This window comes from Scylla paramamosain, chromosome 37 (genome assembly GCF_035594125.1).
Source record: "Scylla paramamosain isolate STU-SP2022 chromosome 37, ASM3559412v1, whole genome shotgun sequence".
NCBI classification, from domain to species: Eukaryota; Metazoa; Arthropoda; class Malacostraca; order Decapoda; family Portunidae; genus Scylla; species Scylla paramamosain.
In genome coordinates this window covers 6,149,194-6,175,732 of record NC_087187.1, presented here as the reverse complement: position 1 = coordinate 6,175,732, position 26,539 = coordinate 6,149,194, and the positions used below count along the sequence as shown (strand labels likewise).

Sequence of the window (26,539 nt, the reverse complement as noted above, 5' to 3'; positions counted from 1 at the left end):
TTAGTATTTTCTCTGTGTGTGTGTGTGTGTGTGTGTACTTCCATTTATCTCGACATTTTTTTTTTTTCAGAATCAAATTAAACTCACTATTTCTCATGTGTGTGTTTACTTGTTTCATTTTACCTCTTATTTTTTTTTATTTATTTATTTATTTTTTTTTCAGAATTATGTCCCTTGTGTGTGTGTGTGTGTGTGTGTGTGTGTGTGTGTCGCTGGTAGACAAGTTTATCCAGTCAACTAAAATGCCTTGCTATGTAGATTACTCAGACTTGCTTGACTCCTTCATTCAAAACTGTTATTGAAACCTTGTGTATACACATGCACTGTAAATAAATGTTTTCCAATACAAGGGTCTGGTCCATCATGTACATTTAATATAGTTTAAATATGTAGATGTTACTTTGAGGAATAGGAAATAGTGGTACAGATAAGTGTGGGAAAGAAAACACGTTAAGATCAGGATCGCTGTGGTCACTCGGCGTCACAACAATGGCGGAGCTCGGCGGGCCCACGTATGCCCCGCTCACCCCGGCCAACCCAACTATTATTAATGGGCTGGCCGCCGTGGACATGCAGACGGGCCAGCACCTGCCCCCACAGCACCAGCAGGTGATGAGTGGCGGTGAGCACGGCCTGGTGAGCATGGTGGCCGCCACAGTCATGCCGCCGCCCGCCGCTACCCCAGACCAGCCCTCCTCGGGCCCAACAGGCGCCGCCCCTGGTGCCCCAGCGCTGCCCCAGGACGCCCAGGCCAACACTGTGGACAGGCACACCTTGGTGGCCGTGCTGCAGTTCCTCAAGAATAACGGACTCAAGGTGAGGTCAGGTGTGTGCAGGTCTACTCCCCAGGGGACAGTTCCCGGAAAGTTGCGTATCCTTTAGTCAGCTGCTGTATTTTGTTTGGTTATTGTTTGTTATATCTTGCGTTTAGTGTTTTCAATTGGTTATTTGTAATGGTCAGCAGTATTGTGTTTAGCGGGCATTCGTGGGAGATAAGGGCCTCAACGTTGTGGGTTCTTGGGTGTGTATTTGTACTGCAGTGTTGCCACGCCGGGTGAGTGAGGCAGCCAGGCAGCAGTAGGATGTCATGATAGGCAGCTAATTTATACACTTAGGGGTAATTATTAGGTATTTTGTTTTACTCTTTTACTATATTTCTCCTGTTATTACCTGGTTGGGCTCCCAAGGAGGAAACCCCACAATGGCTAGCATGCCAGCCCAAGGGCTGGAAAATGCTGTGCTCATGAACAATAACAAAGAGAAACAAGGTAATTCTTTCAGAAAACTCAGATATCAGACTCGTCCCCCAAGAGATCTATTTATTTATTTTTTTTATTATTATTATTTATATATATATATATATATATATATATATATATATATATATATATATATATATATATATATATATATATATATATATATATATATATTTTTTTTTTTTTTTTTTTTTTTTTTTTTTTTTGCATACCTATACAGCAAGGCCACAGTGTGTCCTACATGATATGTTTATTTAGTTTTTGTACATGACATGGAGTTAGTAAGATTAATCAGAACAATAAAATAACTAATAAGTACATAGATTAGCATATATTAGGTTAGTATAGATTAATATATATATATATATATATATATATATATATAGAGAGAGAGAGAGAGAGAGAGAGAGAGAGAGAGAGAGAGAGAGAGAGAGAGAGATTAGTATATATTAGGATATTAGGTCAGGTTAGGTTAGGCTACTTTGGATTAGGTAAGTTAAGTTTTGTTAGGTTAAGTTCATATAGGTTAGGTGAAGTTGAGGGAAAGAGAGAGGGATAATTGCAAAAGTTAGTGTTGCAGTGTTGTCTCAGTTCAAATCTGTATTCCCTTATAGTGCAAATTGTAGTGATACGTTTTTTATTTATTTATTTATTTTATTTATTTATTTATTTTATTTATTTATTTTTTTTTTTTTTGGGGGGGGGGTAGGAGGATTATCGTGTTTTGCCATTTATTACTGAATCTGATGACGCTTAGTTTTTGTATAGAAAAATATGCTCATGTACTTATTGTCTACAAGTTGAATTGTTATGCTTCCATACCGTGTTGTTGGATTTCTTTCATTACTGCTGCCTTTTTTTTATGCATTGCTGAAAGTTGAGTGGTGTATGTCATTATTACTCCTTAGATTGATTGATTGATACCTAATGAAGTATTTGTAAGGCTTAGTATTTGTAATTTACTGTGTGAGAGAACTATAAGAGTCCTATTTATTTATTTTTATTTGTACTTATTTTATTTTATTATTATTTATTTATTTGTTTATTTATTTATTCATCTATATATTTATTTCCAAAGTAGACAATAACAAGCATCTATGAAACATCTTGCTTCACTTCACTACACAGTAGGCACCCACAGTCACTTATCAGACATGCCCTTCCTTACATTTCAGAGGACGGAGGACTTCCTGCGGCAGGAATGTAACTTCTTTGACATAGTTGATGATGAGAAGCAGGGACTGGGCGGTGACACAGAGGTCTCCAGTGTGCTGTCAGCATACAAGAGTGAAGGAGACCCAGCCAAGTATGAGGATGCATACAAGGCCCTCCACTCCTTTATTGAGAAGAGTCTGGACCCATACAAGGTGATCTGATCCTCTATTCCTGTCATGCAAGGTGATTTAATCTTCTATTCCTCTTTTATAAATTTATCTAATTATCTTCCTATTTTCTTTTTCTTTATTTCTTTCTATCTTATTCCTTTATTTCTTTCTTTATTATCATTATTATTATTAGTAGTAGTAGTAGTAGTAGTAGTAGTAGTAGTAGTAGTAGTAGTAGTATTGTTACGATTATTATTATTATTATTATTATTATTATTATTATTATTATTATTATTATTATTATTATTATTATTATTATTATTGCCATGCTGGATTCTGAAACTACCTTACAGATTCTCCATCAGATTCTTCATCCTTCCACTGTTAATACTCCACAAACTTATCAGGATCATCACAAATGACAAGATGATCCAACTCTTCATCCCTGCACCATTGATTCCATAGAGAGTGACCTAACTCTCACACTCACCCAAACAGCATGAGGTGGCACAGGTGCTGTACCCAGTGTTTGTGCACATGTACCTGGAGCTGGTGTACAATGGGCATGAAGAGGTGGCCAAGAACTTCCTGGAGCGACTCAAGGGCACGCAGGAGGAGTATTACCAGGAGGACATCCACCGCCTGTCCCTCGTCACCAACCGGGAACACATGTCAGGCTACCAGATCATGGATAACTTCAGGTGTGTGTGTGTGTGTGTGTGTGTGTGTGTGTGTGTGTGTGTGTGTACCTGTTCGTATTTATATATATGTTATTGTGGTTAAAGGATTGAATCAAGTTTGTGTTTATTTGCTTTATTTTTTTTTTATTGGTTTGAGTCATGTTAGGAATTTCCTGTCTTTCATTACCAGGTTATCTTGTTTTGCTTTAAATTTGTGTGTATTGTTGGCACACACACACAAACACACACACACACACACACACACACACACACACACACACACACACACACACACACACACACACACACACACACACACACACACATCTTTTCGTCTAGTAATGCATTTTACTGATCTGTTGCTCTGTTTGGAAAACTATTTATCTATTTTTATTATTTGGCTGCTTATTTTTTATTTTGTGTATCCCCTGTTAACTCCTGCACTCTCTTCTTCCCTCTCCTCTCCTTTCCTTTCCAATCCTTTCACCTCAACATCTCATCATTCTCTCTCTCTCTCTCTCTATTCCTCACCAGATCAAGTCAGTTCACAATCAGGCTTTCCCGAGACACCTACTCCCACCTGAAGCGTTTCCTGACAGAGAGTGGCGGAGGGCCTGTCCCCAGAATCATCCACGACCGCTTGTACCTGGACGTGTACGAGGGAGTGCCAAGGACCAAGGCACAGGTGATGGCCACAGCAGGCGCTCAGGAGGGGGAGGCACCCAGGCAAGGTGTGTGTGGGTAAAGAGGGTGTCGGGTGGTTTGATGTTAGATTGTGTTGGTGATGGGAGTGGGATGCCTTGTTGTATGGGTTGTTGTGGTGATGGAGAGAATGTGGGTGTTATGTTGTTTGTTGTTGCTTTGTTATCCCTTTTCACTGGAGGCTGATGAGGCTAAGAGTGTGAATGTGTGTGTGTGTGTGGTGTTTTGTCTGGCATTGTGATTTTGCAATTGTCTAGTGTTACATTGTTTGTTATTAATTTATTATCTTTTCCAATGGGCTGGTAGGGCTCAGAGTGCAAATGTGTGTGTGGTGCATTGCCTGGCCAATTTCATGTGGTATTTCTGGCCTGGTATTTAGATAGATTTATTATCATTGCTACTAGTGATGTCCAGTTCCTTTATACTAATATCATTACTGCTGTTGCTCCTACTACAATAATTACTGCTGTACATCACTTTGCATCATGAGTGGCTTGAGTCACTCCTACTTTTAATGGTCATAGATCATCTTTTCCCTAATACTGACCATTGTCATGGCTTCCTCCACACACCATTTACAGATCTTCCTCAATCTCCCCACTGGTCTTCCATTTATTCCAGCAACTACCACCATAACTGAACCATAGAAAGCACTCACCATTCCTTCCTCTTCCATCCATCAGTCAACAAGGCAAAAATCTACTATGGACTCCTGAAGGAACCTGAAATTCCCAACCTGGCAATGGAGGAGGAGGAGGGCGAGGAGGAAGGAGACAAGCCCAAGAAGAAGAAGCCCAAGAAAGATGCATTACAGAAGAGCAAGAAGAATGACCCCAATGCTCCACCAGGCAACAGGATACCTCTGCCTGAATTGTAAGGTGGTGGTGGGGGGGCAGGGAAGGAATGTGTGGAAGAAGACAGAAAAGATAGGAATGTGAAAAAAGGAGAGATTGAAGAAAAGGATAGAATGAGGAGTTGAAATAAGGAAAGAGGAGGAGGGAAGGAATATTAAAAATTAAACTGTGGATGAGGTGTTGAAGATGAAAGATTAGAATAATAAGGCAATAAAATAGGAAAGTAGGAAGGTGGAAGATCAGAAGACAACAATAAAGGTGAAATTAATTAGCATAGATTAAAATTTTATTAAACTAACCTTAACTGAACTAAATCTAGATACAGGAGAAGGAAGACTACTTAACTGTCTCTTCACCACCAAAAACTTAAACTGATCTCAACCAAATCTAACTTAATCTATACCTCAAGATGTAAAATCTAAACTAAACTGAACTTAACCAAAGCAAACAACGTAAACCTCGGACACAAAAAAAGAAAAAATTAATTTCAAGACACCACATAAAACCAGTAAAACAGAGACAAAATAAAATTAAAATTGAGAGCCTGCTTATTTTTATCACACTTTAATCAACCTTCCATTTTCCTTCCATCCAGGCGAGACATAGACCGGATGGAGAGAGCAAAGGCCTTCCGAGATACACTGAAACGCGTCACACTACAGAAGGACACTCTACCATCCATCTGCTTCTACACCTTCCTGAATGCAACGGGGAAGTAAGTGTATTGAGTATTTAAACTTGTGTTGGCAGCTGGCAGGAGGATCTAGGGGAAGCCGTGAAGATCATGGGGAACGGTAGGGGGCTGAGAAAGGGTGTTTGTGCATGGGGACTGTAGTATGCAGAGAAGGGAATACAAATGGGGACTGAAGGGTACAAAGAAGGGTAACTGTATGGGTGTAGGGATAGAAATGGGGACTGGAGGGCACAGGTAATTATGGGGAAAGGAAATGGGTGTTAAGGTACAAGGAAGGGATGTTTCAATTTAGGGACAGGAATGGGGATTGTATGAACGAAGATTTGTGTATGGGGACAGAAATGGGGGAATAACTGATGGGTGTTTGTGTATGGGGACTAAGGAATGGGCTTGTTTCTATGTACATCCCTCACCTCACTATGTATACATCACTATCACTAACTATTTAATTCAACCACTCCATCAACCTCTTCCTTAAATCTGTATATGGGAACAGAAATGGGGAACAACTAATGGGTATGTGTGTATGGGAACTAAGAAATGGGATAATTTATAATGGGGGAAGATTCTGTATACATCCCTCACCTCTGCACCATCATCATCACTTTCTCTTTCTCTCCCTCCCTTCCCATTACCTTCACTAACTCTAATTCAATGCCCCACACAAACAACCAATACATCAATCTTTTCCTGGCAGCATCACATCAGTTGACATCTCAGACGACTCAAGCATTCTGGCTTACGGGACGTCAGACTCTCAAATTCGAGTTCAGAGCATCACGCCCATCAAGTTGAGGTGCATGAAGTCCGCAGAGCAACTGAGTGACATCGACAAGGAGGCAGGTGTGTGTGTGTGTGTGTGTGTGTTTTGTGGCTATATACACTAAGTCCTTTAATATTTTCACTTAGAATGCTTGTATTAATTACACTCTATAAATAGTTTTGTTATTATGTTTGTTTGGAGTGAGGATGTTATGCACTATTTTGTATATTGTTGTTTGTTTTGTATTTTATTATTATCACCCATTTTGTAATCTGTATTCTGCTGTATATCACTTTGGTTCTCTTGTGACAATAAACCAACTAACTGTGTGTGTGTGTGTGTGTGTGTGTGTGTGTGTGTGTGTGTGTGTGTGTGTGTGTGTGTGTTGTTTGCATCCCTCTGTTGTGTCATTAAATATTTGTAATTCTACAGGATTGAGTGAAGCTTGTAATGTGACATCTTTTAATGCTTCCTCCTCCTCCTCCTCCTCATCATCATCATCATCATCATCATCATCATCATCATCATCATCATCATCATCATGTTACACTGTCCACATAACATTACAAAATCCAGATAAACAAGATAAAACTTATCACATCGCCATCCCTCTTTAACCATTTCCAACCCTACTATTCCTTATTGATACTCTTCCCCACTCAAACATTTCCCCACCTGACAGACGATGTGTTGGTTCGCATGATGGATGAGCGCACAGCTGAGCCAGTGCGCACACTTCTGGGTCATGCAGGGCCTGTGTACTCTGTTAGCATGAGTCCTGACCGCAACCTTCTGCTCAGCGCTGGGGAGGACGGCACCAGTGAGTCTGATTACTGAGTAATTGTATACAGGACATAAGCTACACTTGCCCGGGCCTGCCATTGATTGTATTTGTCCAGTTTTCTTCAGTTGTACATTTATCGGTCTCACCTTTGCTAGGAAATTAAGGAGACTACAGAATACCAGTTGATCTCTATTTGTCTATATATATATATATATATATATATATATATATATATATATATATATATATATATATATATATATATATATATATATATATATATATATATATATATATATGGCTTGCAAAATGCCAGTTGACTTACACAAGGCAGCTCCTAAACACTTTGAACTTATGTCATTATTCGTGAATTTAACCAGTCTTCCCTTGAAACTGTGTAATATCTGTGCACTTGCTAAGTTTGTTCCACTTAACCCTAAACACAAACTGTACTCTTCTTTTTAAGTCTTGAATTGCTTTAGCTTTTAACTATTCCAGTGCATTCCAGGTATGTATGTTTCTGTGCGTCTCTATTTGCATTTACACGTCTTTCCATGTATCATTAACTTCACCACTACTTCCTCTGCCACTACACCACTACTACCACCTTGTCTCCACCAGTCCGCCTGTGGAGTCTGCAGACATGGACGTGTCTGGTGGTGTACAAGGGCCACATCTTCCCCGTGTGGGACGTCCGCTTTTCCCCCTACGGCTACTACTTTGCCTCAGGGGGACATGATCGCACAGGCCGCCTCTGGGCCACTGACCACCACCAGCCCCTCAGGATATTTGCTGGACATTTCTCTGATGTTGATGTGAGTTGATTTTCTTCTGTTGCATTTTTGGTTAGTGATTTGTTTCAGAGATGGAATTAAATAGGCTGGGTTAGGTTTGTCTGAACACTTTTCTGATGTTGTTGAGTTGATTTTCTTGTGTTTGTATTTCTGGTTTATTTCAGAGATGTACCACACTAGCAATTACATAGGCCAGGTTAGGTTAAGTTTACCTGAACACTTTTCTGATGTTGATGTTGAGTTGATTTTCTTATGTTGCATTTTTTATTTGTCATGTATTTCAGAATGCTCAGAGGCTATTAGGTTAGGTTAGGTTAGCCAGAGCACTTTTCTGATGTTCATTTTCTCGTGTTACATTTTTGGTTTGTCATTTATTTCAGATTGCTCAGATTACTACATAACCGGATTTCTCTTGCAGGTGGTTCAGTTCCACCCAAATAGTAATTACGTGGCAACAGGCTCCAGTGACCGCTCCATCCGAGTGTGGGACTGTCTCAACGGCAACTGTGTGCGTGTGTTGACCGGCCACAAGGTAGGCGTTGCTGTTCAGCCATTCCCTGCCTCATCTGCCTTTATTTTATTTCTTGTGTTTCTTATATATATTGCTTGTATTGTACTTCTCATTGAGTGAGGGACTGTCATCTTTGTTCATATGAGACAAGTAGATAAGAATGATTCATAATTTGGTCTGGGGTGTGTATGTGTGATTCTCTTGTCAGGTATATAGATAAATGTAATCCTTGTCTTCCATTTCTTTTCTTGGCTGTGGAGAATCTTTCCTTATTGTAATAACTGTCATGGTTTTTCTCTACAGGACATAGTTGACGCATTGGCATTCTCACCGTGTGGCCGGTTCCTTGCTTCAGCTGGTGGGGACAAGCGTGTGCTGGTGTGGGACATGGCACATGGCCACCTCATTGCCGAGATGGCCTCACACACGTCCACCATCTATGCCATTGCCTTCTCCAGGGACTGTAACATTCTGGCCTCCGGTGAGTTAGATGTCCCACGAACTCATCAATGTTTTGTTTGAAAAGTGAAGTTGTAACTCTTTCAGCTTTGTTTATGTCAGGTTACAAGGGAATGAAGTATACATACAAGATATATTGAAAAGATAGCATTGTTGTATTTTGATGTGATGCCAAGTAAGAAAAGTAAGAAAAAATCTTGTTATTGAGGGAGAATGGTAACATATATAGAGTAAAGAAATATAGGATATATTTGTGTTCAACAGTGGAAATACAATAGAAGGTTAGGATGCACATAAGTTGATGGAGAGAAAGGGTAGAAAAGAAATAATGCTTTGTAAATAAAGTTAGCTTGGATGAAGGAGCACATGTTGAAGTTATGAATGAAGCAAGAGAAATTAATTGTTTAGCTGTTGGTTACTTGGAATAAATTCAAAGAAATGGTTGCATGGGAGTAGTGATACCACTTGCATTGCATGGGACTGACGTTGAGCTGTAACAGTAGTAATAGTTTTTTATAAGAATAAAGCTGAATATCAACAGCAGTAGTAGTATGAAAAGACAATGACTAGAATGAGTAGCAGTACTACTAGTGCCAGTTGTAGTATGATGAGGTGAGGTCACTTGAGTCTGACCACCCAGGGCACTTTCGCAGGTGGGATGGACAATTGTGTCAAGCTGTGGGACTTCAGCCGTGTAATGGAGGACAACCACGAGGACGACACCAACGTGGCCAACAACCCCGACGTGAAGCGCTGCAACGAGTCTCTCCTGCTGGGCACCTTCCCCACTAAGAACACTCCTGTCCTGGCTGCTCACTTTACACGCAGGAATGTCCTCCTTGTTGCTGGGCCCTTCGATGGCTGAGACAAGTTGAATCAAGTTTCAAAGTCTCTCAGTCCACAGTGATTCTTCTGTTCAGGTTTTGTTCCTCTACCACTAGTTTGTACCAATTTGCTGCCTTGATGGGATGTGGATGTGGAAGGAATCAGGTGAGTGGTGGTTGTCATTGTTTCATTATCGTAGTACATTGTAACTTCTGAACTACTTGCATTCACGTAGTCCTTGACCACTATGTTAATTAACAATTCACTTGTGGTGTGGACAGCCAGTTTGACAACCACTCCTCCTTTCCATAGGTTATGACAGCCTTTGGCAAAACATGGACAAAGTGCAAGTCAATTAATCTTTCCACATCAGAACCAGCATAAGGAATGTAGGGCAGCAGCCCTACACTGTAATAATAGGCCGGACAGGAACAATGATAGTAAACCAAGGTTGGTTAACCATAGAAATAATTGAACCAACAATTATGACAAATAATGTGTTGCATCAAACTTATTATTAGGATGCAAATCTGTTTTCTTCAATGGGTGTCATAATTCACATGACTAGACTAGACAGGTACTTAAAGAAGAAATTCCTCCACAATTCCTAAGCAAGACTATAGTCACATCTTGGCCTATAACAAACCTGTGACTTTTCCATTCCCAGCCCCTTTGACAGATGAGGGTCAAGCATTGTCTAGTTCACAGTGGATATAGAGAATTACTCACACACCTAGAGGAAAGTAGCCAAAGAGGGGCCTTACAGCAGCTAGATTTAATTTGAAAAAATTATTAGGGAGATAAGCATGCTTGTGATGATAGAAATAACAGAGATAGTTACAACATGCATGCATGCATGCTTGTGATCTTAGAAACATGGAGAAATGGTGATAAGAACAGGCATGCTTGTGATGTAAAGGACTTGAGACCTCACATTGAAGGGATGTCCTCTACTAAAGACAAAGAAAGAATAGTTGGATCATTAAAATGGTTTATATATTTCAAATTATAGTACTGACAAATGTGTACAAAGTTTAAAAATTCTTTTGAAGATTTTCAGGGTTTCTGTATATATATAAAGTCCTCGGTTAATGCCTTAATGTCATTGTAGGATTGAATGTTTGCTTGAGTTGTAATGTTTCAGGTTTCATCTTTGGTCTTAAGTGAGGAAGCATTAATGGAGCTTTATTTCTCAAGATTTTGTGAGAAATTACATTCATGTAAAAATCAATTACATTAAGTGAGGACTTAAATTAAGGTGTACATACAATTATTTATTATTTTTCTACTTCATAAATGTTCAAAAGTTATTTTTAGATACAGACGTAAGATTAGTTGATGGAGGAGCATCGCATCACTTGGTGTAAGATTAGTTGATGGAGGAGCATCGCATCACTTCTTGGTCAGTCACTTCACCCAATAGAAATTTACATCTTGCCATTCCAAACCATCTATGTTATTGCGAGGCTGTGACGTTGTGACAAGCCTTGTGATGTCCTGACTGGGCATTTGTTTCTAGCTGATAATGCCTTAGTAAAATTTGTATATAAAGTTTGAAGTATTTATTGACAATGTTTCAGATCTAAACTCCCCAGGGGGGCTGAGTCCCAGAGTTTCCAGACCTTAGTACACAAGAATAGTTTGCCCCACACCACATTGTTTATCCCACAAGGCTTTTCTATTCACCTAGTCTTCCAAAGTCCATAAAAGTTACATATAACTTCTTATCCTTTTATTATTTATAATAGGTACTTTTAACTGTACAAGATTGTAGTCTGACTTTGCAGTTCAGTGTACACACAAAGTGGTCCATTGTACCAAGCTTGGGAGGCTCAACCACCTCAACAAGAGTTCCTGAGCACAATGGAGCACGCCAAGTATTTACTAGATGATGTGCCAATCAAGTTTGACCCCTAGGATAACAGTTTTCAATAATAACAATTTTAATACAGGAAAATAAAATTCAAACTTAACTGGTAAGGTTCATGACTGATTGAAACCAGCCCGGCACACGGCCAGACCCGACACATGGCCAGAATAGGCTTGTTTATAAGCAGCTAAAATAATATAGTTTCAATAACTGTATATAATAATCATATTTATAACTATAACTAATATATATTTAGGGATTTTACAAAATTTAAGGCAGAAACAAGACCGGAAATTGTATAACTGTGATGGGCACATTTGGAGGCCTCTTCCTCAGAGCAGCACAAAATTGGCATCACCATAACCATGATGCTCAATAGCCTTTCAGTTGGAAGTTGTATCAGACTTGGGCGCAGCCAGCCCCTCACCAGGCTCCGGCCGCCCAAGTCCAATGTTGCCCACAAGATAACAAAAAATGTACAAGTGACATGTACAAGTGACATAGAAATTCTTCCCTACATTATAAAAAGAAATGTAAATAGATAATATACATTGTCACATGGCCAATCATGGTCAAGCACAAGAAGTGACTGGATTTTAATGAAGTGTGATGGTTTACTGGTGTACAGAAATGCCACATGAGCAACAGACTCAATGCTCCATGTATGACCATGTTAGCTAGAACTCAACAGTGTAAAGACCAGCCTTGGTCGCTGTACAACACACAACTATCAGCTCTGCACATAAAGCTGGATAAACACCACATCCTTCCATCCTCCACTGAGGTGAGTGAGCAGGTATTAAATAGTCTGGGCGGCGACGGCCACTCACGCGCTGGCTCCGGGAGCCGAGATCACCACTCACTCTCGCCGCACGGTGAACCTAATGTGTCCATCCAGGAGTTCCCTTTAAAATTTCTAACACATACTTGCAAGTTTGGGTGGAGGGTATAAACTACTAGAATTGATAAATAATGGGAATGACAATACAGTGTGCAAATGATACCAAGTAACAAATGGAAATCAAGTTACATAACAATTACGGCATGTTCCACAAACTCGTGAGCTCTGACAGGCACGGCAGAGAGTGGCCCGTGTGATTCACAGATGCCCAATACGTACAGGGTTTTGCTTAAAAAACAGATCACATATTCACTAATGATGAGTACTTTCACAGTTATGGTTCTGAATCTCAAAACCTGACACAGATTAAATAACTGAGGCTTGACAAGATTTATTTCCGAAGTTAACTGATCCTTTTTGACAAGCTGAGACCCATGCATAAAATTTGAACCCAGGAATGTTGTAATCTTCAAGTCCAATGGAGAAAAGTGAGCTACCAGCAGCTGGGTATTGTAACTTACACTAGCATCACATTGTTCCACCTGGAAGAAAGGTAGCACATTAGTGGCTGACACTGAATCCTTCAATCACCACCTCACTTCCATGATCATGATGGTACTTGTAAAACTGGTTATTTTTGTGCTAAAAGCAGCAAGAATCCTAGATTCTAGATTTTCATGACAGGAAGCATCCTTGATAAAAAATTGGAATTAACTTCTAATAGCATCTAAGTTATCTTTTTAAACTTAAATGCATCTGTGCCACTACTTTGACCAATCATGCAGGAGCTGCTCTTTGGTAGCATGACTCATCCTGGATCAATACCTGCAAGGTTTGGCACATGTCTGTTTACATTGATCCCTTCTAAGATGCAGTCAATGTTGCAGGTCCACATTCTATTTCAAAAAACATTTCTCATACCACTGAAAATCCCTGTAAAAGTGTTAACACAGTAGCTCTTAGCCAGTGGCTGTGTGTGAGGTGGAAGACATTTTTGTCCTGTTTACTCCTTTTCTGATCACACCAGTCTGACAGGTAGATAAACAAAAAGTGCGTTTGAGAGACTGGTGAAGGATTGTGACTTCACTGTAAACGTGATGTGGGGTGGACAAGTTCTGTAATTTGTGGCGTGGTGTGGTGTGGTGTGAGAGAGAGAGAGAGAGAGAGAGAGAGAGAGAGAGAGAGAGAGAGAGAGAGAGAGAGAGAGAGAGAGAGAGAGAGAGAGAGAGAGAGAGAGAGCAGGGGGAGGGTGATATTAGTTCTAGCAAATTTGCAAATCCAAACCCTAGTTACTGGGCAGGGATGCAATTCTGAAGGGCTGCCTATTCATTATTCATATATTTTGATATAACAAATAAAGCATATTACAGTTACAGTTAAGTACTTTAAGAAAAATGTGGATTTCTTATGGATACAAACAAAAATAATTATCTACTGCCAGGGATATCATCTGGTTCTCAGAGCAAATTATATTCTAATGATGCAATTAACAACTCCAATAAGAAATTAATTATTCTGTTTATCAAAGGACATATGGATAGTTCTACAATGTATAACAATGAGCGACTAGAATTTTTTTTGTTAGTCATATATGAAAAAATATGAATAAAAACAACTGCTTCCCTGTCCAAAGACACAAACTTGCCCTCCCCTCATGAGTTTGTACTGGATTCCAGCTGTTGGAACCTTTGTCTAGCTCTGTATGACTTGTTTGTCAACACTGTATAAAAAGATAAACTATGGATGTGCAGCAGTGAGAGAGAGTGAGTAAAAGAAATTTCTGATGAATCTCATTTGTAAATATACTGTTAAAAATGGTGAGCAAAAGAGAAACACATTACTGGTGAGTTACTACAATGATATGAAAGAAGCTGTGTCCCATTCACTGAAACTGCTTTCATAATATGAACACTAATTTGGGTGAGTCAGTAAAATAAAAATTTTGCATCAAAAAAATTCCTACACATACAACCTCACCTGTGCTGAAGGTGATCACTTGCAACAGCCAGCGGGGCCTGGTGTCGGGTCTGAAGGTCTCAGGGTCATCCCTTCCCGTTGGGAACCAGTCGCACTGTTGTCACTCTTTGGCAATTTCTTGGCTGAAAATGAGGTAGGTGTTACTCACCAAGAAAGGAGTCAACAACTTGCAAACGTAAGTGCTACACCAGAGTGTTGGATGAACTGTGTGGTGCTAAGTACTGCTCTCTCTCTCTCTCTCTCTCTCTCTCTCTCTCTCTCTCTCTCTCTCTCTCTCTCTCTCTCTCTCTCTCTCTCTGTCTCTCTCTTTTACTCACTCCATACTTTACCCATACATGTGATTTGACACCTTCCTTAGACATTTAATTTTCATTGCATTCTTCCTGATTCCATATTCTCCTTCAACACACAACATGGGTTTAAGAGACCATGTAAATTGAGAAGATATGGAATGTGTGTGAGGAAGAGAGGCAAGTGAAATGAGAAATGTAAGGCAGGGATATTACACATAGAGACTTTGATTGGAGCTCCTGCTTAAAACAATGGATCAGATAAAGACTGATAGACATTATTAACAAAGACACCCACCACCATCACTCACCTATTGCCAGGAATATATCATTTACATTCATGGCAGTTTTGGCGGACGTCTCCATGAAGAGGAGGGAGTTTTCTTCAGCATAAGTCTGTGCCTCCTCATACTCTACCATCCTCTTGTTGGCCAAGTCAGCTTTGTTGCCAGCCAGCGCTATCACGATGTTGGGGGATGCCTGCCGCTGCAGCTCCTTCACCCAGGTCTTAGCCCGACCAAATGTGTCCTGTCAAGACAGACAGGATTAGCTGCCATGTGGGAGATCTGTCTATCTATAAACCAGGCTGGCAATCCAACACAGGATGGCCCACACACACACACGCAATCATTCACACTCTTGGCCCAGTCAGCCCCCAGTGGAAAAGGATTAACAAAAAAATAGTTGCTTGAGTAAACATGCTCAAGACCAATACTTTTTATACCACAGGGCAACATCTGGGGCAATATACAGAATTACTGAATCCCTTATACCACCATCAATAGAAATATCACCCAAGCATGGAGCTACCACACATCTGTCTCAGTACCACTCCTACAGCAAGACTGACAATGCTCTCCCTAACCTTCACATATCCACTTCTCTTGATGAAGCTCGTTATTTTAATCTAATACCCGAGTCCTCTTCCTCTTAAACACATTCAAAACACCAAGATGTTCTTACACTTAGGACACAAGGCTGAATCTGTGACAATTCCTCAGATCTATTGCAGTTGAGTATTGTATGGAAAGATAAAAGAATAAAAATAAAGTTTGTAAAAGGTAGCTGTGTCATGATCTCAGCCTTCCTTATCCCATATATTACAAGTACAGCTCAACACAAGTGAATTACACAAACACGCACACACACACACACAAAGATAGTCAAGGTCACAAGTCCGATAACTTACAGCAATGACAAAGATTTGTGTTTTATGTTTCCCTCAATTTCAAGTCCTCTAACATATTACCAATTAAGATTCAGACAAAATCAATGAGCTTAAGCTTGAGGGAAAATGCTGATCTCAGCGAGTGTGGCATGTTACTCCACTATTAACCACACCCAGCAAGACAAAGACAGCAAGGGCCAAACATCACAAGGGGTCAAGAGCAACAAAACAAAGACCTGGGACACAAAGCCTCACCTGATTTGTGATGTCATAAACAACAATTGCTGCCTGGGCACCGCGGTAATACATGGGGGCTAGACTGTGGTACCTCTCTTGGCCAGCCGTGTCCCAGATCTCAAATTTGACCGTAGTATCATCCAAACATACAGTCTGGGTCAGGAAGGCAGCTGGCAGGGAGGAGAGAAGATTACTAGGGAGTCATGGACATTACTCTTAGAGTTCATCTATTGCTTTGCTATGATGTCCTATCAAGTTCACCTGTTATCTTGTTATAAGACCACATCCTGTAACATTTTTATCTTCCCTTACATTCAGCAAGCTCTAATGAAAGTAAGTGCTACTAGTGATAGTTTAGCAAGATTTCTGCATCATCAATATTAACCATGCCCATGATAACACTTTTTAACAATTTCAGAAGCCTCCAAAAATAATCCTTGAGAGAAAGCATTAAAGAATACAATCCATACAGTTCATATCAGTTTCCACCAATATAGTTCCATAAACATGTTTAAACTATAATATCCACTGCCTTGCATAATCAAGAGGAAAAGGAAGTAATAAAGGGGAAAAGAAAAAAAGATTGAGGAATGAAATGAGGTTAAGAAAAATGTTTGATATGGGAAACAGATGAACATAGGTGAGTAAGGAGAAGCAGAATAAAGGGAGATAAAGGATGGGCTGATAAGAGTAGAAATGACACCACCAGGATTTCATACTACATTTGTACACATCACAAGACCATCACCACCATTACAATCAATCCATCATCAGTGATTGTAACCTCATCTATCATCACGTAACATTACACTAATCACCACACCACCATCAACAATCACAGCCTAATCTAGGGCTGTATTCAAAAGTACTCTGCTCTCTCCCCATAACTATTTTCAAGTCACAAACAATTAGCTGGGTTCTCAAAAGAATTTTTATCCACTTAATAATGTAGAATCTTGTTAATCTAAAATCTATCAATAAAAATGCCCTTAAAAACTCACGTAACTTCAACTAAAGCCTTTTAAGAGGAAGTGTTTAAGAATACAGTCCATACCACCAATCGTAGACTCCTGGTATTCGTGAAACTGTCCCTTGACGAATCTTAGGACGAGAGATGACTTGCCCACAGCAGACTCCCCAAGCAGCACCAGCTTGAACTGACAGATCTTGCCCTGTCCTCCACCACTAGGCCGCTGTACACTTGTTCTCTGTGCCATCCTGACTCTACCTGTGGAGAAGGAAACCCATCAGACAAGAGCAATAAAAGGGGAAACGTGTAATTTTTACATGGTAACTGTTGTCTGAATTTCAGTTAAGAACAGTCATGTAACACAATAGATGGCACAGACACAGGGGTTTCAGGAGTTAAAATTATCTAGTATCATGAAGGGGAAAAATATAAAAAATAATAATAATAATAATAAACAAATAATAATAATAATAATAATAATAATAATAATAATAATAATAATAATAATAATGATACACAAATCCCTCTCCATGAGAACTATGATAATTTTAGAACTGAAATAAGACACCAAAATTCAGAAATACACTGAGCCATTCCATCATTCCTGCACTGCACTCCTCAAACTAATATGCACTGTGTGTGTGTGTGTGTGTGTGTGTGTGTGTGTGTGTGTGTGTGTGTGTGTGTGTGTGTGTGTGTGTGTGTGTGTGTGTGTGTGTGTGTGTGTGTGTGTGTGTGTGTGTGTGTGTGTGTGTGTGTGTGTGTTTACCTAGTTGTAATTTACCGGGCCTGAGCTGTGCTGGCGTGGTCCCGTCTCTATACCTACACGTCCAGTTTTTCCTTGAAGCTGTGCACACTCATTGCCAGTACTACATCCTCACTGAGCTGGTTCCAAACTTCTATATTTCTCTGTGAGGAAACTATATTTCTTTATGATACTCAAGCATCTTCCTTTTCTTAGTTTTTTGCTGTGTCCTCGTGTGTGTGTGTGTGTGTGTTTGTGTGTGTGTGTGTGTGTGTGTGTGTGTGTGTGTTTTTTGGTACCACTGTCCTTCAATAACAAAATCACTGTTACTCACATCAACACAACTGAGAATTCTACAATTACATTTTCAGTCACACATTCTTGCACTGCACCACTTCTCACTACTTTCCCTGTGTGTGTGTGTGTGTGTGTGTGTGTGTGTGTGTGTGTTTCTCAGCATGTTAAGCACATGTGTTTGCAGCTGACTTGAGCATCACAGGAAAGGCCACACAAGGATATCCTCAGAGCAGGGCTTCTCTGTAGCCTGCAGGTGCTTCAGCAAACACCTTCATCACCACCACCAAGATGAACAACAATACTATCATCACCCACCACCAATTATTGTCACCACCACCTGGATTTGCTCCATCACTTATTGACATATTTTATAAAATTCTTTTCTGCTTCTTTCACAAATGCCACCAAGCAAATACAAGAAAATTCAGAAAAATACTAAACTGAATATAAAGTTGATAGAAGAATCAGAGTTTTTTTATTCTTTCAATGCAAATGTGTGATGGCAATTTGAATTAGATAATTGTCATTAGTATTATTATTATATTCATATTTTATTATAAAAATGAGGGCAACTCAGGGCTTGCAAATAAGTTCTTATGTACACACAATACCACACAAGGCAGAGAATGTAAAGAAGACATTTAAAAAGCAGTAAAAGGAAGGCTTACGTAAAGAGGAGCTGAAGAATAACCATGATCTGAATGATAAAGAAACTTAGCCATGCACAGACTGTTCAATGAAGGGTGACAGCAGAACAGGTGGGCAGGAATATCAATTAAACTCAAGATATACCTGTAAAAACCAAATAATCCGTCCAAATAAAAATTATCCTATTTCCAATTACAAAGGATTTAAAGTACACAGACTTCACTGAACTGGAAATCCAGGTGAGTAATGAAATAAGCCAGTGGACAGATACATGGCAGTCCCTCCATAAAAGATGCTTACCCAAGTCCACCTATCATCTCCATTCACAAATTTATCTAATCATCTTTTAAAGTTCTCTATTGTCTTGTTACTAATAATCTGATTACTAAGGATATTCTATTCATCTACCACCATTTAAAAACCCATTTCTTGATATCTTTCCTGAGGCTATTCCAGTCATGTACTGCTACTTGAAAACCAATTACTTCCTGCTTCAAGCTTGAATTCATTACTTGTAGTTCTATCCTGATTATTAACCCAAAGCATTTTTGTTTACACCACACTTTTTATATCCCTCAGAGCACTTCAATACCTCCATCACTCCCCTCTTATTACTGTCCTATCCTGATAATATCCTAAGGATATTATCATTATCCTTATTACATCCCTTCTGACACAAATACCACCATCAGATCCTCTTATCCTATCCAATCTGGATTAAAAACCAAGAGGAACACATGTACATAACCTTGCTATATCACTTAGGACAACACTGACTAAAAGAAAAGCCACAGTAGGAAGGAAAATAGTAACATAGCTGCAATGGTGTCTGGGGGGAGGTAGAAACGTTAGCTGGTGTGTAGTGTGTTCAGTGCAGTAGAAGGACAATATGAAGGTGGTAGTAATGGTGCCAAGCTGATGTAGTGGTAGTACAGACAGACAGCAAGCAGCAAAGAAAAAATACAAGGCAAGAGGATAACACAAGCTTAATCCCCCTCTCTCTCTCTCTCTCTCTCTCTCTCTCTCTCTCTCACCCACTCCCACAGAGGGTCAGGGTATCAGTGTGTACAGAATGGGGTCATGTGTGTGTGTGCTGGGAATAGATACCTACACAGGGGAGGGGAAGGACAAAGGCAGGGGGAAGAAGAGGAGGAGGCTGGGAGATGAGTAGGAATATAGTGAAGGAGAGAGAGAGAGAGAGAGAGAGAGAGAGAGAGAGAGAGAGAGAGAGAGAGAGAGAGAGAGAGAGAGAGAGAGAGAGAGAGAGAGAGAGAGAGAGAGAGAGAGAGAGAGAGAGAGAGAGAGAGAGAGAGAGAGAGAGAGAGAGAGTGACCTTGTGTACTAGCTATGCCATACATAACAAAACACTCCACCACCACTACTATTACTACTACTACAGCACTACATTTTCATTCATAACACTACTGTCAAAACCTTTCATAAAAATACAAATAAGGTAAATGAAAAACAAACTCTTAAAACCGTTATCTTCTTTTACTACCCCCTCAACACTTGCTCTCCCTCTCTAATTCGCTCTCTAAAGTACACAACACAACTTTTTCATTGATATGTGAATTTAAGTTTTGTTTATGGGGATGAAGGTGGAAGTGTGTGGATCTTTGAAGAATGTATCCTGTACTGTCCTCGCTAATTCAAACATGACAGGGCGTGGCTGTGTACCTTAGGAACACATCACACAGATGCTCAGACAACTTCTCCAAGAGCAAGGCTTTTGTGTCACGCATTTACTCATAGGGCTTCTGTCAAGAACACACACACACACACACACACACAGTAACTTCCTAGGTTGCTTAAGGAAAAGGAAAACAAACAAACACAAACACACACACACACACACACAGAATCTAAGTCATCACACTTCAGAAAACAAAGAAAATGGCAAAAATAGTACAAACTAAGCAACTAACAAGATGATACCAAGGATAGAAAAACTGGCAATGAGGGAAGACTAAAAGAAATGGAGATAGCAACACTTAAAGAACAAAGAGAAAGGGGAAACCTAACTGAAACACTCAAGTTAAAAGAACATGGAGATTGAAAGGGTCTACTATAGGTACAAGGATAAAGATGTTACATATTCAAGAGCACAAAAAAAAATTTAAAAAAGGATAAAAATATGACCTCCCTATACAAAAAGATATAGAAAAGATGTAGTGCATGGACAAAAAGAGGCTGGATACCTAAAAGGACACAAGAAAACACTGAGGAGAGGAAGATGTTCCAGTGATAATAATAGTATAGCTTCTCTTCCTTAAACAGATACTGGAATATATAAGAAGAGGAGACAGAGGCAAGGAATGTATATTAACTGAAGGAAACACTGGCCAGATAAAGATACAGAGACAGGAATAAGTGGCTCTGACTATGCATAATTAGGTAAACACAGATGATGTGAAGAGTCTAGTCACAAGAGGGAGTGGAAGGAACTCTACACAGAACACTTAACAATACACAGCAACTTTCCAATCAGGCCATGATAATAATAGTAATGATCACCAAGGCCTATGTGGTGTTTAGATGACTTTGACTGTCCTCTCTCTCTCTCTCTCTCTCTCTCTCTCTCTCTCTCTCTCTCTCTCTCTCTCTCTCTCTCTCTCTCTCTCTCTCTCTCTCACACTTTAAATCATGTTTGTTCCTTCTAGCAGTATGTTTATAGTCAAATGTTGTTACTTATCAGTGAGAGTGTGTGCGTGTGTTTGCTTAATATGTCACTAAATTAAGCTGTTTATCCTTGGTAACTATGGTGACTCAGACACACACACACACACACACACACACACACACACAATACCAGTGCAGTTTCCTTTCCTGATAACCACTCATTTAAGTATTTTGTGTGTGTGTGTGTGTGTGTGTGTGTGTGTGTGTGTGTGTGTGTGTGTGTGTGTGTGTGTGTGTGTGTGTGTGTGTGTGTGTGTGTGTGTGTGTGTGTGTGTGTGTGTGTGTGTGTGTGTCAAGAGGCTGGTGTAGTGACTGTCATGAAGGAGGGAGCCTCACACCTAACATGTTTGGTCTTGTTTAGTTTAGTATGCACTGACATTTGCTCCCAGAGGCTTCCTTGAGGGGGCAGCCAAAGGAGATGTGGCTCTACTTTCACACAGTCATCCACCCAATCCTTGCAAACACACACACACACACACACACACACACACAAAGAGAGGATGGATATACGAGATCAAGAGAAAGTTAAGGATGGTGAGAGTTTTGAATGACATAAATAGAACAGCTTCCCCATAGAAATACAAGTACCTGGAATGATTTATAAGGGATGATAGTGGAGCATACATCAACTAAAGGCTTTTTTCTTACTGATGATATAACATTCTTATTAAACTAAAGGTATTCTTTGGCAATTATGATACACAATCCTTGTTACCTTGTTAAAATATTATTACCATCATGAGAATTCCAATCCTGACCTAAACTTCATTAAAGCTTGTCAACTATTACAAGAATCATGGAGACAACATTGAAAAACCCCATTAATTCCCACTACAGTCTGCTGAACTATCATTAGAAGACATCCAAAAAAAACCTTAATAGCTTCCAATAGTCTAAAAAAAAAAAATATATATATATATATATATATATATATATATATATATATATATATATATATATATATATATATATATATATATATATATATATATATATATATATATAAAAGAATCCTGAAAACACCCTTGTAAACATCTAAGAACACTAGACTCTCTTAAACTATCACCAGACTCAAGACACCCTTGAAAGCCCAACAACTTCCATCAAAGTCTGCAAAAAGTCACCAAGATGAAGCATGAAAACGTTTAAGAAAGTGATCTTCTGTCACATGCATGGTAATAAAATGACACCTGAAAAACCAACACAAAACACCACTCATATGACTGCAGCCTTCCCTATTACATAACAGCTCACATGTAACACTTGCATAACCTTTCCCAACCTCCCTCACTCCACACAACAAAAAATCCTAGGCACATTTTTTATGCCACTAATTCTCTTCATTAAGTAATGCATATTCTTATTTTTTTTCCATGGATGTGAGAGTTTAACAAGGTTTCTGTACTTTCAACAGGCTTCAGTGGTACTAAATGGAGCTTTCAAGGGTGTTTTCATGATTCTTATAATAACTTAAAGCTTCTGCATTGTAATGGGGCAAATACCAAGGAGAACCTGACTAATGATTTCTGTGCCTTTTGAAAATAATGCTGATCTGACAATAGTTTTGCGTTAAATATACAAGCCACTGTGACAAGACAAGGTGATCACAACGATATCAAAGAAAGTATGTGTAAAGTGCTATTTTAAGACCCACAGTGAGGTTCTGAAACACCAAAGAGGACAACTACCTAGGCCTCTAAGACAGCCAAAAACCACCAGTAGAAGGACTGCAGAAGAAACACCAAGAACAGTGGAATGATCTGGGTAAAGCCACAATAAATGCTGTATTTGAGTTTTGAGTAATCACTGACCAAATGAGATGAAGACTAGACTACCAAAGTGATCTCATCCCCCCATATACACAGTACAGAAAATCATCTGAATGACTACCTACATCACATAACTATTCTCATAACACATAATATTCTCATGAGCTCCAATTTCAATCTCCACAACCTCTTACCTATCACTACTGGAAGCCAACCGGTCTTTTAATTTCATTTCTTATACGTAAACATATTTAAAGCAACTGGTCAAACTTATATGTTCTACTTACTGATAATACACAACCAGGTAAAGGAGGTAGAACACACACACACACACACACACACACACACACACACACACACACACACACACACACACACACACACACACACACACACACACACTAACCGGGTAAAGAAGTAAAATGTAGGAAGTCACAAACACAAAACACAGAATGCAGGAAACACACAAATACAAACATGACCAAATAAAGATCAAAGATAGGAAAGTACACTTGCACACATGCACACACGCACACACACACACACACACACACCCAAGTGAAGAAGGTAGGAAGGGATACACACAAATACACAAACACGATACAGAACAATCATGACAATTCTTAATCCTATTTATTAGCAGTTCTCCAAGGGCAGAATTGTGGCACCTTTTCTTGCCTGATGGTGGAGAAACTTATTTGGTTTGTACTTAGCAATGTTGAAGCAGCTTGCAATTGTGGCCACCACTGGTCTGCCAAGATGAGGGGCTCTCCAGTCTCCTCACGGCCCATGGTTTGTCCATTTCCACAATGGTACATAAACATCCAGCAAAATCTGTCCATACAAGCAGTTCCTTTCCCAGAGCTTGTATAAGATGAAGGCATTTGTGACAGCAATGTTTATGAGGTCATACAACACGCACAACAGCCAACATCGTGTCTTGCAGCTAGCTGAGTAGTGGGCACACAATTGGTCTAGCGTATCAACACCTCCTTTGGTTTTGTTATAGAAGTTAATCGTCTCTGGTTCCCTACTGCTGTCCAGTCCTGGCCTCTGGTGATATGATGGGAACAGCAATACAATTTTGTTCCTTTTCACTCTGTATGAAAGCAGTGTGACATTGTTCAGGAATAAGAAGGCACTGGTGTTGACTGGATGGTCTTTCTTCTCAAGCATTCATTCTGGCACATATCCTTTCTTCAGTAATGTCCCAACAAGTGCTGTGGTGTGGTGCTTGTTGAACAAAGGCAGTGACGTGAACCAGTTGTCCACAGTCACGTTCCATGCAGCATCTAGGTATGCCTCCAACTTTGTCATGAGTAATAACTACACATATTACACACATATAGAATGCAAGAACAGTTATATCAGGAGGGGTCTATCAAATCCCAACAAACATATTTAGCATGAATTACAAAGATCCCTTGTAACACATATACAGACATATGGACAATGTTTTCTTACATATAATTTTGGAAGTAATTATATTTCATAAAACAGGTGGTGTGGCTCCACCTGGCATCACAACCCTTACATGTAAAGAAACAAGAAATGCCAGTGAGGAGTGCCATCTGTTCCCTTCAAGATCTGATCATGGACCAACGCTGGACTTGCATCCCAAAACCTTAGAATGATTCCCGTGGGAAAAAAAGGCGCACTTTTTCAAAACTATGTAATGTGTGACTCCAGGTGAAGTTCTGTTACCATTCTAGGGTTAACATTTCAGCAACATTTGTCAGTCATTCCATCCCTCTCTCTCCCACACTCACTAAAACAAGGCAGTCATAACACACCAGGCATCAGTAAATAAATTGTAATGTCAAGATCTGTCAAACAGTCTAGATGTTTGAGAGGAGTTAGGTCAGGCCTGTTAGGTTTGAGTAGTTACATATGTATGTAGAGTGCATTATGATGGGTTATGTTAGGATATGTTAAGAGTACTGTAGAGTTAAGTGGAATGTAGTAGTTTAGTTTAGTTTAGTTTAGTTTAGTTTAGGTTAGGTTGGGCTGGGTTTGCTTAATTAGGTTAGGTTAGGTTAGGCTAGGTTGGGTTTGGTTATGATTTGGTTGTGATGGGTTGGGTTTGGTTACATAAGACCAGCTGAATCAAGTACATAAACACAAGTGTACAGGTAGTAAATACTGAGTTAAATTGTCCCAAAATATGAAAAAAAAAAAAAAAAAAAAAGTGAGAAAGAACAATAGTTTTCTTTCAACTTGCATAAGCATGTGCACGTGTGTTAATATTTTCTATGGTACATGCTTCCTTCCTTCTCAACCAGCACCATCCTCATCAACAGGTCAAGCTCAGAACATGTTTATAATCACATGCTTACGTACTCCTGTCCTCAAGGAAATAAATTGATAGAATTAAAAATATATCCCCTCTCCCTTTTCCTTGTCATTCACTAACATTGTTACTAGTGATTCTCAGAACAATTCACATTTTTTCCTAGTGTTTTATGAAAGATAATAATGAAAGAGAATGATCAAAGGAACAAATGGTGAAAAAGTCTAAAACTGCTACTCCCATTAAGTTTAAATTTAAAAACATTATCATAAACATTTATACTTTAGCAAGGGATTTAAATTGCGTTAGGAGAGGAGTTACTGCAGTCTTACTTGATAGTAAAGATTAGAACAACATGGTAAAGAACTCATTAAAATGGGAAGAATATGGAAGAGAAATAGTTAGAAGAAATAAGGTAATAAGATAAACAGTATGAAGCTTGTCAGATTAGATTAGGACTTGATGGTTAAGGTCACAAGAAAAGGGTGGTATGAAGCTTCTGTTAGATTAGGTTAGGAATTAATTACAAGCATGGCCACCTGTGCTACGTCTGGTATTCTTAAGGAGCCGGGGGAGCATTACGGTAAAAACAGACCAAGACCAGGAAATAAATATGAAATAAGCCAGTAATAACAAGCCAGCAAGCCAGATAAAGACCCAATGACTCGTAGATAATTGCAAAAAGCATGGACCCCCTTCCCTTACGTTAGGTCAGGTTGGGCGTCATTTCACAGTAAATGCAGATCACGGCTGGGAAATAAATAGGAAACAAGCCATAAATACCACGCCAGCAAACCAGATGATGAAATAAATGGGCAGGAAACGCGAGGGAGGTGAACAGACAGACTTCCAGATCAGCTGACGGGCGGGGGAGGCATAACAAAGCCACTCCACACCTTATTTTCACCTTTCTTCGCCCACACACAACCCATTAGTCAACCTGTACCTGAGAGCGGGCCGCTGCTCCACCTTACCTGTGTGGATGAAGGGCAGTGGAGGCCGGAAGTGGAATTAAAGCGTCACAAACACAAAATTATCACCAATGACGTTCCTCCCACAAGAACCCGTGACCGCAACACACCCTCGCCCTCCTCCGCCTCCGCCA

At 39.6% G+C, this 26,539-nt stretch overlaps 2 protein-coding genes across 3 annotated transcripts; one reads left to right on the top strand and one right to left on the bottom strand.

The window, feature by feature from the left end:
- Window positions 1-462: 462 nt before the first annotated feature.
- Window positions 463-11,203, top strand: LOC135091442 (transcription initiation factor TFIID subunit 5-like). Its single transcript, XM_063989090.1, has 12 exons — window positions 463-816; window positions 2,435-2,626; window positions 3,083-3,285; window positions 3,799-3,995; window positions 4,650-4,839; window positions 5,416-5,535; window positions 6,212-6,357; window positions 6,960-7,097; window positions 7,683-7,876; window positions 8,274-8,387; window positions 8,670-8,847; window positions 9,479-11,203. The coding sequence occupies exons 1-12, from the start codon at window positions 490-492 to the stop codon at window positions 9,688-9,690; spliced, it is 2,211 nt and encodes a 736-aa protein (XP_063845160.1). The 5' UTR covers window positions 463-489; the 3' UTR covers window positions 9,691-11,203.
- On the bottom strand, window positions 10,625-26,539 carry LOC135091444 (ras-related protein Rab-5B-like). Of its 2 annotated transcripts, none has more exons than XM_063989093.1 (6): window positions 26,409-26,539; window positions 17,088-17,261; window positions 16,052-16,203; window positions 14,940-15,156; window positions 14,339-14,460; window positions 10,625-12,903 (listed from the first exon to the last, which is right to left on the bottom strand). In XM_063989093.1, the coding sequence occupies exons 2-5, from the start codon at window positions 17,248-17,250 to the stop codon at window positions 14,354-14,356; spliced, it is 639 nt and encodes a 212-aa protein (XP_063845163.1). In that variant the 5' UTR covers window positions 17,251-17,261; window positions 26,409-26,539; the 3' UTR covers window positions 10,625-12,903; window positions 14,339-14,353. The 2 variants fall into 2 exon arrangements, with proteins under 2 accessions (XP_063845163.1, XP_063845164.1); XM_063989094.1 differs by lacking the exon at window positions 26,409-26,539 and adding an exon at window positions 18,083-18,163.

What these genes read in the sequence shown, in the direction of transcription:
- LOC135091442 (XM_063989090.1), top strand. Translation starts at nt 490, where the DNA reads ATGGCGGAGCTCGGCGGGCCCACGTATGCCCCGCTCACCCCGGCCAAC. An exon ending in CGCTGGGGAGGACGGCACCA is followed by an intron (nt 7,098 to 7,682) that starts GTGAGTCTGATT and finishes TGTCTCCACCAG; the next exon opens with TCCGCCTGTGGAGTCTGCAG. An exon ending in CTGTAACATTCTGGCCTCCG is followed by an intron (nt 8,848 to 9,478) that starts GTGAGTTAGATG and finishes GCACTTTCGCAG; the next exon opens with GTGGGATGGACAATTGTGTC.
- LOC135091444 (XM_063989093.1), bottom strand. Translation starts at nt 17,250, where the DNA reads ATGGCACAGAGAACAAGTGTACAGCGGCCTAGTGGTGGAGGACAGGGC. An exon ending in CCAGGAGTCTACGATTGGTG is followed by an intron (nt 16,204 to 17,087) that starts GTATGGACTGTA and finishes CCTCCCTGCCAG; the next exon opens with CTGCCTTCCTGACCCAGACT. An exon ending in TTTATGACATCACAAATCAG is followed by an intron (nt 15,157 to 16,051) that starts GTGAGGCTTTGT and finishes CTGTCTTGACAG; the next exon opens with GACACATTTGGTCGGGCTAA.